This window comes from Chelonia mydas, chromosome 1 (assembly GCF_015237465.2).
Source record: "Chelonia mydas isolate rCheMyd1 chromosome 1, rCheMyd1.pri.v2, whole genome shotgun sequence".
NCBI classification, from domain to species: Eukaryota; Metazoa; Chordata; order Testudines; family Cheloniidae; genus Chelonia; species Chelonia mydas.
This window is the reverse complement of record NC_057849.1, coordinates 276,516,363-276,533,558: the sequence shown is the minus strand read 5'-3', so window position 1 is coordinate 276,533,558 and position 17,196 is coordinate 276,516,363. Positions and strand designations below refer to the sequence as shown.

Sequence of the window (17,196 nt, the reverse complement as noted above, 5' to 3'; positions counted from 1 at the left end):
ACATCCTTTTTTCTGATCCAACTAACATCCCACCCGCTCAACCACAGAGGAGGGAGCATTTCTCAGGCATGGCCTCTTCTCCCTCCTCCTCACTTCTGGGACAGTGCATTCCCTGTGCAGTCTGACCAAACATTGCCCTCCACCCCCCTGACCAGGAAAGGATTGTTGTTGTTGCTGCCTTTATATTAACATTGCTTATTATTTTCCCCTCTTGCTCCCTTTCAAAGTTTTTCTGTCTCAACCAAAAATATTCTGCATTTAATCAATACTGCTAGAAGATTACATTTAACCCTTTAAACACTGGCATTTTTGGACTGACAATGAAGTGGGAGCTCAGGAAGACATATCTGTAGCGTTCAGAAGGTTTTTCAAAGAGTTCTGCAGAAAGTGAGTTTTGGTGAGAAGTTTCCAACACAGATATCTGTGAACATTCACATCACACATGAGACTATTTGAACGCTGTAGCAAATTTTTAGTTGTCAGTCTGTGTTCCTAATGCAGTCACAAAACTGAACAGAGTCTGGTGCCTAATTTTATCCATCAATTTTCCATTATTGTTTGTCCATTGTTAATCACACGGCTTCATTTTTTCCCCATCTATGCACGTAACAATAATTCCTATCTCTAAACACCATTCACACTACTGGGGCCATATAAATAACACAAGAAAAATTGCAGAATCTCTTGAAAACATGTATTGAGTTCACCATAGAAATCTTGTTGACCCTTAGGACAATTATCAGTAAAGAAAATAAAATGGGGACATATGTACACTAATCATACCCTGAGTCACTGTTACTGAGCAGTTTTTATAAAACTGCCACAAACAGATGATGTGAAAGCTAAAAAAACAAGACTGGAGTGCAGTATTAAATCAAAGTCACTTGTGTCAATCTTTGGTGGCTGCCTAGGTGGAATTTAAACATCCAGTGACATTTATTATCCTAATATTGGCAACCTCAAGCTTCCATAAGTTACGACTCAGTACTCAAAAAATGACTTTCTATTCTATTTTGATTCTTATACTTCATCCATTACTGTGGTGTTGGATTAATCATCACAAGACTTGAAAAATAAATTACATCTGCATTTTGCCTGCCTGGAGATTTTTGAGCCTACGATGGCATGTGGCCCATCAGCAACTACCCATAGCAAAAATCCTTAAGCTGAAGATAGGACACTAGATGGGGAAGGCTCTGAGTTACGACAGAGAATTCTTTCCCAGGTGTCCAGCTGGTGGATCTTGCCCCACAGGCTCAGGGTCTAACTGATCATCATATTGGGGGATGGGAAGGAATTTTCCCCCAAGTCAGATTGGCTGAGACCCTGGGGGTTTTTCAGTTTCCGCATGGGGCACAGGTCACTTGCAGGTTTGAACTGTAAATGGTGGATTCTCTGTAACTTGGCGTCTTTAAGCCATTGTTTGAAGACTTCAGTAACTCAGCAAGAGGTTAGGGGTCTATTTGAGGAGTGGGTACAGTTCTGTGGCCTGAAACGTGGAGGAGGTCAGAAGATGATCATGATGGTTCCTTCTGACCTGAAAGTCTATGAATACCCTTATATCCAATTTGCATGTGAAAAGGCAAAAACAGAAAGGGAAGCCTCCCTCAGACTGCTGGGTGGTGATCAATCTGTCATTCCCTCACAATTAAGGCTAAGATTTTGTCACGGTTATTTTTATCAAATGTCACAGACAGGTAACTGGCAAGAACCAAAAATTCACAGAAAGCCCCTGATCTGTCCCTGACTTTTATTAAAAATAACTATGATAAAATGGGGAGGGAGGAGGAGCTACTAGGGGCTCCAGGGTTCCTCACACCCATGGTGGCTGAGAGCGCGGAGTCCCCACTGCTGCCAGGAGCATCTTGGAGCCATGGGGTCTGCCTGCACCAACTAGGAGCTATGGGGGTGTCCCCACTGCCCAGGAGCTCTGGGCCACCTCCCCCGCCAGCTGACAAATTCTGCCCCACCACCCTGAAGCTGAAGCAGGATTCCATGACAAAATGTTAGCCTCTCTCATAACCTCTGAGGTGGGAGATCTGTCTTTCCTTCCTTCTCTATCTGTCTTCCATATCTCCCTCTCATCAAAGCTTTCACCACTCTCCCATTCTCCATGCCTGCTCTTGCCATCTTCTGTCCTCCACATTGATGTCTGCCCCTCACATAATCAATGCCCACCCTCCAATATTACTTTGTTCCTGTTACCCTTTCTCTCAGTCTGTCCTCCAGCATTCCCTCGATCCCTCTTAATTATTCCCACCACTACCATCCTTATATCTCCTGTTCCCTCACAGTCTCCTGTTCCCTCACAGTCTCCTTCCTGTGCCATGCATAATGAGAAGGAAGGCTTGTCAACTGAGGTAATAGTAGCCTCATTTCTATGTGCAAAAGCTTAGGGAAACACTGGTAATCTTAATGAGGGCAACCTGGCTTAAACGCTATTGAAAGTAATGAAAGAGTGGCAACAGTTTGTGAAATGAAAACTTTTAAAATAACACCTAACATCAGACTTGCAATATTATCATGAGAGTTGGCAGTTCCGTGAGGGCTTTAATCTTTGTCAAGTGTCCTGGCCAACATTCCAGTTCTAGCAAATCAGGTTCTAACATTCCAATTTTTGAGCATTATTTTTGCTAAAAGGCCAAATAGCTATCCCAAAATAATATCCAAAATAAATATGGATTGCAATTTACAAGACCAAATTAAATTCTGAAGTACATTCTAATTAGTAAAAAGATACAGAACAGACTAATTGCTGAAGACTACCTGAGCACAATAAAACAACACATCGCTAAAGTAAATACCTCCCCTACAGCAAACCAGCAATAAACCATGTCATTCAGGCATGTCTGGCGGCAACAGTGTGAACTGTTCAGTGATATTGCTCTGGAATTCACATTATAAAAATCAGTGTTTATGACAACTTAACTACTGAAGTAACTTCTACTAGTTACATTATTTTGTCACCTTCCTCCTTGAAATCCATCCTAGTTCTGAAAAGATTTCATTGCTAGTGATATGACAAATGATCAATTTGGACAAAATTTTTCAGTCTTTCCTTGGCTTGTATTCACAAAAAACAGATCTGATTCACCAGTGCAGAAAATGGATGTGCTTATTTTCAGTGAGTCCTGGCTTACAGGCAGGACTGCTTCCTAACCCCCCTCTCTGTCCCTACTCAGCATTCAAACCAATTTAAGATAAGGGTTTCTAGAACCTGACACTTAGAATAATAGAAGTTATTGGTAATCAACCTGTAGCATTTCTCTAGCACAATGCTACATTGATGGAATGCATTGGTCTGGAATACAATTCCTCTTGAAATTGAGACTACAAAGGGATACCAATTCAGAAAATGAGCATAGAGAGCAGTGAACAGTACTGGTATACTGTAATTAAATATAGGTCTTCAAAGAAAGACCTTTAATATTTTAGACTGAGGTACTGTAGAACCATTTGCAGACAAGAGTTTTTTTTTTTTTTTTTCCAGTTTACTCAGCAATTTATCTTTATTTCTTGTGGGGGTCTAAGTTTATCTTCCTTGTGAGAGCACAGATTTCCTATAAGTAGCAAGGTATTTTGAATTTATGTGCTATATTGGGAAATCCTTGCTCCTGGCACAGAAGAGTTGAAGTAAAATTATATTATGATGACCTTCAAGTTATAAACTGTTGCTGTTTGTCTTTTTTTCTTTAAAAAAAATAGGGATGAATGATCAGCTAACTAGTGAAAATGCAGTTCTGTACAGGGAACATCAAAGCGTAGACTGAGGACTTATTATAAACAACTTTTCAAAGACCTCTGATGTTGAAAAATATTTAACTCATTTGTCAGGTTCCTTACAGAGTTCATGCCAGAAACCATTCTGTCTAAAGTCTATTTCAACTTTCTTTGTAGCATCTGCAAGACTTGTTCTTGACCTCTTCCCTTCAGTTTAAATTCTTGAGTTACCGCCAAGGCTGTCAGAACCTTATAATTGCCATCTTCTATCTCTGGCTTATAACTTCACTAGGCAATGAAAGCATCAGCAGCACCACTTAAGGGAGTAACAGTGAACTTCATTATCTCAAATGATTTTTATTTTCTGACCAATATGTAAAATAAGCAGCAAAATCAAATTATTTCAAACTGTATTTAAATATTTTCAAAAACATGTTATGAATTTTTATTTGCCTCATAACCTGTATGGGTTATTGGGACTGGTGGTTTGGGTATGCAGAAGTGAGAAAAACATCAGTTTTTCCAATATTAATCATCCAACTGGACATTCAACTGGACCGGGAGCTACTTTGAGCTGGTTGCTGGGAGGATTGTCCTGAGAAGGGAGACCTTCTTTTTGGAGACTGGCGATGAGGGCCCGGCGATTGGTGGTCTCTGGTGCCCGATTGGTCCCGGGCCCGGGCCCTTGAAGATGGTCTGGGCCGATCCAGGAGTTCTTGCCCGGTGGCACGTGCCTCAAAGGGTCTGTACCAATCTATCAGGGAGGTAAGCTTCGAGTCCCTCGATTGGTGCCCTCAGTGCAGGGACTGAAGAGGGCTCTGCTGAGCCTGCCTCTCCCGTCCTGAGGTGTGATGGCTGCGCCAGGTGAACGTTGGCGGGACGTCCCTCTTGATCTTGTGTACCGCTGAGCTGGGGACACACGCATAGGTCCCAATGGGGTTTTCCCCAAGACCGGAGTACCACAGGAGCTGGTGAGGGTAGCACCAGGAGCGTCAGGATCTCCTGAGCTGCCTGAACAGCTTTGGGCGTCGATGACACCTGAAGCTGTCTGAGGCCTACACCACTATCTGGAGTCATAGGTAAGGCATGGGATGGGCTGCACCGCTCTACTTGAGACTTCCCGAGGGGGATGTTGAGCTGCCCAACATGACTCTTGGCTTGCCCCCGCCATCTCCTTTCCCTTGCGTAAGGTAGGAGATCTTCCCCTCACAGTCTTTCAGTTTCTTGACCGGAGCTGTGGAGGGAGACTGGTGCTGTCTTGTGGACGGCGCCAGGGCAGTACTGTGCACGGATGCCACGGTGTGGAGTCGGACCACTGCTCCGGTGCTGGAGTGAGTGCCGACTCCATTAGGAGCGCTTTCAAATGGATATCATGCTCCTTCCTCATCCTAGGTTTGAAGGACTTGCAGATACAGCACTTTTCACTTATATGCCCCTCGCCTAAGCACCTTAGGCAGCTGGTATGTGGGTTGCTGACAGGCATAGGCCATCTGCAGCAATCGCAGGGCTTAAAGCTACTCGGGACTAACAAAGAGTTTGAAAACTAAGAAAACTACTATGAAGAACTATTTTACAGGATTTCAAAATTCGCAAGAACAGAGAAGGAATCAATGCTAGCCGAAGCAGCAGACATTCCAGAACCGTCACTGGTGGCAAGAAAGAACTGAGGGTGCGGGGAGCCGGCGGTGCCCCTTATACCACGCCATGAGGGCGCCACTCCAGAGGGCGCCAGAGCCAGTCCACTACGGATATTGCTGAGGGAAAAACTTCCGGCACTGGTGCATGTGGCGACCACACACCCTTAACATGGAATGGACACAAGCAAGCACTCAAAGGAGAACTAAGAACTCCCTCAACTACTGGCCTAAGCATCAGTTAGAAATAATATCAACATTTACAACAAATTCAACTTACCTATACCTAAAATGTAAGAAAGGGGAAGGTAATACGCAGCAAACAACCATTATTAAAATATATTAAAAACTATCATTAAAGCCTGTAGTTCATTTATAGGCTAGAAGACATGATCTTTCACACAAAAAACTGCAAAGGAACTGGTACTGAAACATAACAAGACATGATTCAACAGATATCCCACTAGATGTGTTCTTATAACAGAATCTAACTGCAATGAAAGAAAATTAAAACAAAATCTGTCTTAAGAGATCACAATTGAATTAAAAATACCCAACTATTACCTGAGTTTCTTTCTTATTTGTTCCTTCTTCTGAATCAGACTGGTGTTCCTGTTCATTTTCATCACTCTGGAGAAAGTAGTAGTAATAAAAATAGTAAACTTTTGAAATGCTTTGAGAGTTTTTAAACATTTTATATTTCTAAGGTCAACATTAAAGACAGAGGGCTGATCTACATTACTGCTTAAGTCGATATAACTTACATTGCTCAAAGGGGTGAACAAGACACCCCTCTGAGCAACACATTACAGCAACCTAGGCACTGTCCACACCAGCGCTATGTCGGCAGGAGGTGGAGTAATTATGCCAATGGGAGAGCACTCTCCTGTCAGCATACAATGTCTTCCCCAGATGTGCTACAATGGTGCAGCTGCATCAGTACAGCTATGCCAATGTAGCTCAGTAGGGTAGACTTGCCCAGAGTTTATTTGAATTAAATCTATTTGAACTGTAGTTTATATGTTGTATAAAAGCAACAGAAGCAAACACAAAAGGACAAGAATTTCTCCAAAAGTATCCCATAACATTCCTAGATGGCTTTGTTCTGTTTAACAAAAAAAAAATGGCAAAAACATTGAACAAGTAGATGTTTTCAGTACTAGACTGATATATAATGGAAGAAAGTGGGATTATATAGTTGGCATAAGGAAACACTTGCTTTTACAAGAGAGACATTTAAACCCTTATTTTTAGAAACCATTGGGAGTATAGGCCTTCTTGTTAATTTGATCAGAATTGACTTTTCTTAATTACTTTCAATTATAAATACACAACAATTTGCAGAGCACCGGATAACAGATCTACTTCTCACAAATTAAGTTTGTAGATTAAGAAGAGGGAGGGAATTTTGTTCTAAATTGATCACCTTTGCTTATGTTTCTCAACTGTGAAACTACGCCCATTAATATTATCTGGCAGCAAAAGAGCTGGATATAAAAAGATATCTATTCTTGCCCACTAGACACTTGTTCAACTGCCCTTGAAGGACTGTGAACTTTATTATTTTTATGGTGTAAGTATCATTCTAAAATTAGAATACTTTCTAGATCAGAAGAGTTTTAAAAACATCACAAACAACTTTGGGACAGTGGCTGAGGTCAGGGCTCTCTTCTCTGGACTATCTTAATAGACTGGACAAGGAAGGTATTTGTTTTATATACCAGTTCTACAAGCTTCTTCAAAGGAGTGAGGGGCCTTTTTCTGAAATCAAGGCTGGAAATCCAGGAGAGAATGGGCCTATCAGGCTCTTCTGAATTTTATCCTGAATTTCTTTTCTCTCATTCTCAAAACCCATGCCATGTATGCAATCCAAAAGGCATATTATTTTATTATTTGTATTACAGTAACACTTGGTGCCTCAACTCATTGTGCTAGACACCGTACAAATAGAGTAAGTGATAGTAATTATTTGTTTACCTATTGATCCTACCCAGATTCCTAGGAGAACTTTATGTTAATCTTTTGACATGTTGAATATCGACCATTTATTCCAACACTTCGTTTCTGAGCCAGTTTCTAAATTATGTCAATACTTTACCTCTTATACTATGACTTAGTTTTCTTAAATGCCTCTTGTGACAGACAGACTTTGTCAAAGGCTTCAAAAAAAAGTACAAATGTGTTATGTCAACTGGTTTTCTTTAATCTACTATTTGCTCAAAGAATTCTAGTAGATTGAAGATGAATGATTTTGGTTTATAAAAGCTGTTCTGGTTTGTCCCTATTGCATCATGATCATCTACGTGTTTTAGAATTCTTTTTCATTATTATAATTTGATATGTGTACTGCGTGGAAATGTTATCCCTTCAAAATAAGGTGTTTTCTAAAGGAATGATCAATACACCCCAATTTAGATGCGTTTAAATCTGAACCCAAGATACTGCTGCTTTCACTGTTTACTTGCACTCTACAAGTGGGCTCCATTAGCTCGTAGACCTATACAGAACAACTATATCTGAGTACATCAGCAAAAGTCATTTCAAGCATGATAGGCCTATGGGTTTAACAACTGCTGTGGCCACACTTATGCAAAAGGCCTGATGACCTATACAGTGGTCATCTCATTCTATAAGGAATAATGTCCTATGTATTGGTCATCTCATTCTATGTATTACTAATCTAAATAGCCTGGGAAGAAATCCCAGACAACACAGACCTCAACAATCCATGCTACTCCAACATGCTAACACATTTTATATAGAGAAAAACATGTTACAAGCAAGATTGCAACTATTTTTGGAAGCACCCACTAGTATGGGCATAGTTGAATCCATCTCATGATGTTTTATTTCCTGGGTTTTCCAGAAAGAATCATATTAAATCATATAACTCAGTGGTTCTCCAACTTTGGCAACCCCCGTTTTTATTTAAAATTTTTCACAGACCCCCAAGATCGCCACTCAGCCCCAAGGCCCTGCCCCCACTCCACCCTTCCCCCCAAGGCCCCACCCTCGCCCCACCTCTTCTTGTTCCCGGTCAACCCCTGCCCCTCCTCCTCCCGCCCCCTCCCCAAAGCATTTCCCATCCCTGCTCCTCCCAGCGCCTACTGCACGCTGCTGAACAGCTGTTCCCCGGTGTGAAGGAGGCGCTGGGAGGGAGGGGAGCAGTTGAGGGAGGGAGGGAGAGGAGTTGATTAGCAGGGCCCACGGACTCCCTAGAGGATCTGGGAATCTGCGGACCCCAGTTTGAGAAATGCTGATAAAACTCTAAGCTATTTCCTATTATTTTAATGTGATAATTTTATATAAATTCTAAATGCTGTGAAATAGACATATGTTTAGTTGTTTTAGCAGTTTCTCACATCTTGAGTCCAAAAGGAAACTCCTGTAGATCTTCGTTTTTCTCTTGGTCGCCGTCTTTCTCTTATTGATTTTGACTGTGATTTATCTTCTTCCTTTTCTTCTTCTTTTTTCCGGCCTTCTGTTAAGAATAACATTTTTAAAATATGACACAGAAATCATGTGATCTTCTGTAATATACAACTTACATGGTAATCTTAGAGGTACTGGAACAAGAAGCTCAGTAGCCAGTTTTATAAATTATGTGGTAACACACACCTGCTCAGAACACAGTTGTGAAATATTGTTGTAAACACCATTAAAGTGGTCTGGCAAGTATTTTTGTATTTCCCAATTACTTTCTGTAACATTCTACCTCAGTCACCTACCCAAAATATTTCAATATAATAGTAATACTTCTGACAACAATCTAGAGATTGGTTCTAAGATTCAAGCTTTAAAACTTCTGTCTACTTTATTATGGGGGCATCTGACTCAAGAGAAACAAGCATAAAAGAACACCGGGCTACACTTCCTCACATAAATATTTTTTTAGTTATAGCATCAAGAATTCTGTGCAATTGACTTACGTTCATTTAAGCTTTCTTTACCCAAAAAATATATACATCTCTTTTAGGACAATGTACTGAAATTTCCTGGATGTCATTAAGATTGTGCTAAGGGTTTCCTTCTTCCTTAATGGAAATTTAGTTTGAGTTCAGCATGGGCCTTACTGACAAACTCTCTCACTTTTGAGTTCTGATTTTTCACCTCTCACGTGTTTTCAATAACTTGTACAAAAATAAGTATTATTCACGGTTGCACAAACAAAACATTTACTTCCTCTAATGTATTTTTAACAATTTGTTTACCCTTCTATTAATACAACAAATCAAACACAGCCAGCAGGTACTGTAGTAATCACTACCCTAACTTATTTATTTCAGTGCGTCCAGTCTTCACGGTTTTAAAATGAATCTGTTAAAAGGTGAACCAAGGATGAGATAGAAAAAAAAAGAAATAAAACATTCAAGGTGAAAGCACCCCTTTGCTTTGATTTTGGCTTCCTTGAACAGCACTCTTTTCCTCTCACCAAACTCATAGAATTGCAACATTGTATTATGGAAATCAGACCCAAATTCAGGATCACTTCACGATAGAGGGAAATAAAGTATTATATATTGGGAGGCACCACCTGAAGATGGTTGCTTCAGAAGATAATTATCCTAGGGAGGCAGCGACTCTTAAAGTGGCCTTAAGAAATCCCTTACCTCATAACACATGCAGTTTAAGACCCTCCATAGAGACAAAAGAGCCTCTAATAAATAAGGAAAGAAAAAAGTCAAAACATATAGTCCTACCTCTCTCATTTTCTTTTGTTCCACTTCTGGGATAAACAGAAGTTATACCTATAAGGCTGTTTGGTCTGTTTAGTTGACTTGAAGTAGAAAGAGAACTAGTGGAGGTGGAAAGCGAAGAGGATGATGAAGTAGTTGGAGTTGAAACTGGCCTATAGCGATGATAGGGCTGTTCAGCAGAGAAAAAGTAAATATTAATTTCCAAAGATTAAAAGGACACAGATAAAAATAAAGGATATTAACATAAGACATTTAAATAAGTAAAGAAAACTTAAATCTATCGTAATCTTAGCACCACCAAACAAAAATTAAGATTTATACCACTTTATTCCAATTACACCACTTAAAAGGAAGAGTATGAGATACCTCCTCAAGAGTTCTGGAATATCTTTGTTTAAAGTCATCCTCTTTAGTTTCTGATTCCTTCTTGTCCTCCTGTTTTTCTTTGTCTTGTTTTTCCTTCTCCTCCTTCTCCTTTTCTTCATTCTCTTGTTCTCTGGTTCGTGTAGGACGACTTCTTCCTATAGTTTTTTCAGCTTCTTGAAGATCAGTCAGTGTTACACCCTGTGGGAAAAAAACAGAAGCAAAAAGCAACATTTCACTTACAGTTTTTACAGTTATTGATGGCCAGTCTATAAACTCCTAAAATAGATTTAAAGTTTTTAACTCTGGAGTGTTTTTCTTGCATTTTGCAATTAACAAAACTTACTCTTCATTCTGTACCCTCAGCATGTGCCTGCTAAAATGCAGATAAGCAATGTCTGCTTCTGTGATATGATTTTCAATGGGACATTACACTCCTAAATCATGTAGCTACTTTTGAAAATTCCACCCTAGATCTTTCCCACTATATTATAAGCACTATTAATATTTTAGAGAGAATGTTTATGAAAATACAGTAGTATTCATTGTCTGACTGCTGAATTTAAGAGGCGTTGAGCCTTCAGACATTCCACTACAACTGGAGTTGTGGGTCCTCAGCACATCTGAAAAAATCATGCCTGCAGCACTTAATACCCTTACATTTCCTCACAGTGGTTTCTGCTTACCTGAAAAGGCTGAAATTTATCCTTAAGAATTCTCATGTTACTTTGAAGATAAAATTATCTGAGCCAGAGTAAGCTGTCTACTGCTATGGAAAAAGAACATCTCAAGAAAATGCCAGGTCTTCTCTTTCAGAGTTTCCGCCAGTGTGACTTACTGAAATTCTGATGATGCCACCTGCAAGGTGGGACTAAGGACTAGCATATGTGAGCTGGACCTATTGTGTCCAGCATTGGTGGAGACTGTCAACATTTGCCTACGGAAGTCATTGTGTCAGTTGTTCTTAAAGAAACTGTTGTGTGGCCTCTTTTCATGAAGCCAGCTCTTGAAAAAGATCTTGCTGTCAATCTTTTTTTTTCCAGGGAAGGGCATGGACAGGCTTGTGGTAGGGTAGCTCTGATAGTTTCTTCAATTTACAAATTCTCTTGACATTAGTCAATCTGATGATAGGTTTGGTTTTAGATTAGAAAGTGCAATGATTATTTGGTTATTTCTTCCTAGCCATGGATTAAGATAAGTTAAAGCAACCTTGCTGAATCATTTCAATCTGTCAGCAGATTCTAACAGGGGTCGTTGGAATCACTTTTTGGTGTTTCTGCTACTATCTTTTTGAGTGGACTCAGATGATAATTGTGAACAATTGCTCCTCTGCCTTTAGGACATTCATGTGGGGGGTACCAGAGCTGTCTATTTTGTCTTCCTCTGTGTTTTATGTGTATTTGAGGATACCGGAGGGTTAGCGAGAGGATGTGGACTGCAACATATTCAATATACTGAGGACTCCCAGATCTGTCTCTATTTCACATTTGGTATGAGCTAGTGCATTGGAACACGTATACTAGGGGTTATATGATTTTCAGGGATTAGAGGAGTTGTAACTGGCTACCACTCAATCCAGATAAGATGAGGATACTGTTTGTTGTTGGCTTGGGAGAAATAGCTGAAATATTGTATCAGTGCCTGAAATCAGTGTACAACTATTATTTGTAAAAGTCATACACAAAACTTCAGAGTATTCTTAGATCTTGGGTTAGTCCTAGATGTTCAAAGAGCACTCCACACATTCCCCCTCCCCCCCAACCTACATTTAGGGAGACTAGCTCGAACTTTTCTCTTTGATGTGGACCACGCAGGTCCAGGTCTGTCACCTCAATCAAGGGACCATTCAGGAACGGAAGCAAATATAATATGCCAGGCCTGCTTCTCAAATAGTTTCAAGCCTGGAGCACATTGCATGGTGTTTCAGACAATGTAATGGCTACCAGTAAGTTTGCTTGTGGAATTCAAAGTGTTGGTTTTAAAGGTCTAAATAGCTTGGGACCCAATTACCCAGGCATGTCATATTGTCACAGCTAAAATCAATGAAGACATTCAACTGGAGCCACCTTGCTATACAACAGGAAGAGGCTTTCCGGAAGACACTCTGTGCTGGAACCTCTGCTTTCTTCCCTCCAGTATGGATCTGTTAACCTTAAAGGAACACTGGAAGGCCCATCTTTTCTCCCAAACATTTTGAGAGGAAGAGGTTTTAAATTTGGAGAGGTGTTGTTGTTTATAGTGTGGATTATTTTATCTGCTGGTATGTACTGAGTTTACACTGGTGAGAACCGTCATTGTATTTGACGTTTTACTGTAAAAATTATGAGGTTATTGCAGAGTTTGGCACCAATTTATGTGTTAATAAATGAAAAAATAACAAAAAACTGTACCTGTGTGGATCTTCTGGACTGTCTTGCTTGCCTGGATCTAGCTTTTCTTTGGGACTCAGACTCTTCATCCCGAACAGGAGTGAGGTATGATCTAAAGAGTAAAATTAAAATAATAATTAATAACCACTAATTTTTGCATTAAATGATTAAAGAAATGAACATTTGCAACATTTTATGATTGAAAATCAATGCAATTATAAGAAAATTCAAAACTAAATTCTACATAATGTAACTAGATACATAAATCTGTCTTTGAAAATGCAAGAAATACAGAACTTGTATTTTGAATAAATTTTAGCATATTTATAGCAGTTAATCTTTAAGTGTTATATCAGAATCATATCACCAGAAGGCACTACTGATCTAGACAATATCCTTACCAGTCAATTTTCTTATTTACAATAAACTCATTTTGGCATTTTCTCTCAATACCACTTAAACTATTTTGGTGCTCTACCAGTCTGCTAAAAAGGTGGAGTATCTCAGATATATAGTGTGTAGGTATATATGAATGACTATGAAGCTTTAACATGAATTTTATATGTCTAACTTAAAGAATATGGCTATTACAGGAAAGCCCTACTATGCCATCTATTGTCTCAGAGTATTAAAAATGCAAAGTGACTGCTCATTTTTTCCAGTATTACAGGTTTGTAGTCATTTTATAAAAGCAAAAATCATACAAACATCTAGAACAATGGCCTCTAAGTAATAGACTTTTAGCCATGTTGCCAAGCAAAACAAAACATTAAAACGTAACACCTGGCCTCATGACTAATCAACCTCCCAAAAATCCATGACAGTTAAAACTCCCAAGTAGTCTTACAAAACACAAGATCTAAAACTAGCACTCCTCTCTAACTCTGGGGGAAAAGAGAACAAAGTTTTCTGGATTATTTTCATGAGAGATTCTGTTTCACATGTAAATTTGAGTGCTCGATCCTAAAGCCATTCAATGAATTTCTGCTTTTGAGGTTTCAACTCTCTCAGATTTAAAGGGCAAATCTTGAGCCCAGTGTACAATGTGTCTGTGTAACCAGGCTCTTATGTGGCTTTCATGCCCTGCAAAGGAGGACAGGACAATCTAAAGAAGCAGATCCTCAAATCCCACCCCTTCCTTTCCCTTAGCCTGTACATGGTACAGCCCAGTGTGCATTACCATACAGGGACGCCTGCACATAGGGGGGACCCAATTTATGGATACTCCACTGCTCCTTTACACTAGCTTTGATTGTATAAAAGAGTTCTAAAGCCATCACGAGGGCCTCAAAAGAATATCTCCTATGTACAGGGAGACTTCTCTGCAGGAGTGTGCTACGCCAAACCCTTGGCCGCTTCCATCACCCCTGGGGCAGATGGCTTGCCTGGGTGCTCTCACAACCCTGCTATTCCAGCTGCTTTAATAGCCCACAGAGTCTGTTGGCTGTTCAGCACAAACTATTCTAGGCAGCTCAACACAAATTAATCTAGCCCTCAAAGCTGCTCTCACTTGTGGTAGGGGCTGGCCAAAGCCTCCACAGTCACAGCACAGGGGAGGTGCCAAAATGTGTGAAGCCTTTTCCTCCCTGAACCTTCTGGGTCCTCATGCTGAGCTATGTACTGACACATGGATCAGCTGGGCACAAGGTTTATGCTCCCTTCATCCCCCTCTCCCACAAGCATCTTTCTACCTCCTTTGTGCAGCGGAACAGCATCGGTTCAACTACAAGTGAGGCTGCCTCAGCTGTGGACACAGGATTTGCCCCTTACTGAATTATCTATAAATCTATAATGATACATGAAGATTCTTAATGGAACTTCTGATTTTCTATTATAGGATAATAAATCAGTGCTAGACCTATTCATAATCAGTCCTTTGCTGTGTAATACTGATAGTTATTTAAAAGTATTAAGTATACTTTAGCATCTTTAGAGTAACAAAGTTGGTAAAAAAAGCTGAAAACCAGCCAAAAATTAAGGCCTCGAAACAAGTTCTATTTACAAATTATATATCTTGCATTCCAAGTCTGAGGACAACAAACTGTGCAGCCTTGAACCATTCTGGGTCCCAAAACTGGCCAGTTTATCCATCTTTCACAATAGTGACTTAGTGATCATCACATTTTCTGATGTTGTATACAAAACGGTTGGTTATGTTTTATTAGCTTTTTTGTAAAGAACATATTTGTTAATGTTGGAAACACTCCTTTACTTTTGGGAGACCACTGACTAGAACCATCATTAAAAACAGCTCTTTAAATTAATGAGATGACTGTCAATTTGAAAATACTATCTTTTAAAATAAATAAATAAATAATTGCACAAACTAATATTGGATTATCACCCATGTACTACCTCTACTTTAACAGACAGATTAAAAATGAAGAGACAAATTTGCCCTAAAAGATACAAATATAGCTATTTCTACAAGTGCCCTTTGTCCTGCTATGTAACATCTATAAAATACAATTCATAAGAATGTTCATTTCCCATCCTCCTCTCACCATGTAGTATTTTTGGTAGCTCTTCTGTTTTGCTAGATAGCAAGGGCTAATTTAGATTAGGAAAAAAGGTGTGTGTTTTTGTTTTTTTAAACTGGGCTAGCTAATGTGTTTGGAAATACCACTTACCACCTAGACCTTGCCTTCATGAGGAAAACCATACATTTTTATCTTATTCGGTAATAAACATGATAAAATCCTAACGTAGAAGGGAAGCATCTATTTTAACATGTTGACTGGTAGGGGTCAACTGTAGAACCTACAAGGAACCTAAGCAGGGGTTCTCACAAGCAATTTTTTGGTGGCCGCTCTGACAATTTTTCCTAAAATACTCAATTAACTTTAGGAAAAACAAATAAATATGCACATATACATGTCCAAATCACTATAATTTATTTATGGAAGGTTTTTTCACAGACTCAATAATAAAAATAATGTACAGTTTTCTCTGTTCTTTACTGGACCTAAACAGAATAGAAAAAAAGAACGTGCTCTGCATGTTCTTGTCCCTTTGTGCTGGTTTCTTTTGCTTTTTTCGGTTGCTTTTTTAAAGTCTTGCTAGCTAGTAAGTCTCTTTCTGTGAAAAGTGATATTTGTATTTTGTTAATATAAAACTTTTCACAGCAGCCGACTCGCTAGCTAGCAGGAAGGCAGTGAAAAGTGATATAAAACATACAAATATCACTTTTCACAACAGACAAAGTCACTGGCAAGCCAGGACAAATTAAGCCCTGGATGAGGTGGTGGGTAGGGAGGTAGCTTGGGGCCAGGGGTGATGGGAGGATGAGTCTGGGGACGGACGACGCAGTGGAGGCCAGCGGTAATGTGGGGGGTGGTGAGCTTGGGGCCATCAGTCACTGCTGCATGGCTGAGGGCCAGAACTGGACTGCGTGGCCCCATGGGTGGAGTACGAAACCTTGTGGCTGGGAGTCAGAGCTCACTGCCGGAGCTCAAAGCCAGAGGAGGCAACGGGTGCGGGGTGAGCCTGGGACCAGGGCAGGGTCAGGGCTCAAAGCCCATGGCCAGAGGATGGAGCTGCCGCCACACAGCTGGAGCCTGCCACCAACACCCCCAAGTCTGAAGCCCATACCCCATCACCTGCCTACTCCTCTAGTGTTTCTGGCTCCAGAGGGAGACAGGGCCCCACCCCTGCTGGCAGCCCTGGGGGTGGGGCCACTTCTTTGCCACCCAGCCCCCCCATCACCACCCAGGAAGCTGTGGCCGCATGAAAAGTCCCTTGAGAAATGCTGACTCCTAGGGTTTACCTTGGCTGGCTAACGCATGCTAAAACACAAACTGCCATGTCTACCCGAGGATTTTAACATGTTAGTTAACATTTTTAACACACACAAACACACAAGCAAGTGTACATGTGTTTTATCACCTTAAAAATTGTGTTAGCTGCCATGCTCTACTCTGGGCTTCCCTCTGGTTAGACAAATGAGTTAACAAGATTTTAAAGGTGTTAAACTGCTTCTACTCTAGATGCTAAGTAGTGTTTCAAATTGTGGACTGGTTTACACTAGAAAATTAGATTGACCCAGCAACATTGCTCTGGGGTGTGAAAAATCCACAACCTTGAGCAACACGGTTAAGCCAACCTAAGCCTCTGTGTAGACAGTGCTAGGTCGATGGACGAATTCTTTCATCGACCCACATACTGTCTCATGGGAAGGTGGACTGCCTATGCCAACAGAAAAACCCTTCCCATAGGTAGTGTCTACGCTGAAGTGCTAGAGTGGCGCAGCTACAGTTGTGCCTCTCTAGCATTTCAATTGTAGACAAGCCCCATGTTAGCAATGCACGAGTGCTAATGTTCATCGGATTACCCATGAGGACGCTCAAAATCTTTTTCAGTCACTACTTCCCAAGACAGAGTACTCCATCCTGTAAGTATGGCCTACACTCTTTA

The 17,196-nt window shown here is 40.4% G+C and overlaps 1 protein-coding gene across 2 annotated transcripts in view; it reads right to left on the bottom strand.

Annotated features, from left to right (window-relative positions):
- PPP1R12A (protein phosphatase 1 regulatory subunit 12A) overlaps positions 1–17,196 on the bottom strand; it is a 208,000-nt gene that overhangs the window by 30,854 nt on the left and 159,950 nt on the right. For both annotated transcript variants that reach the window (XM_037885953.2, XM_037885960.2), the window contains 5 exons: positions 12,805–12,895; positions 10,418–10,615; positions 10,055–10,220; positions 8,717–8,835; positions 5,919–5,984 (listed from right to left, as the gene is read on the bottom strand). In XM_037885953.2, the coding sequence (XP_037741881.1) occupies positions 5,919–5,984; positions 8,717–8,835; positions 10,055–10,220; positions 10,418–10,615; positions 12,805–12,895 (640 nt within the window). The remainder of the gene's footprint in view (positions 1–5,918; positions 5,985–8,716; positions 8,836–10,054; positions 10,221–10,417; positions 10,616–12,804; positions 12,896–17,196) is intronic.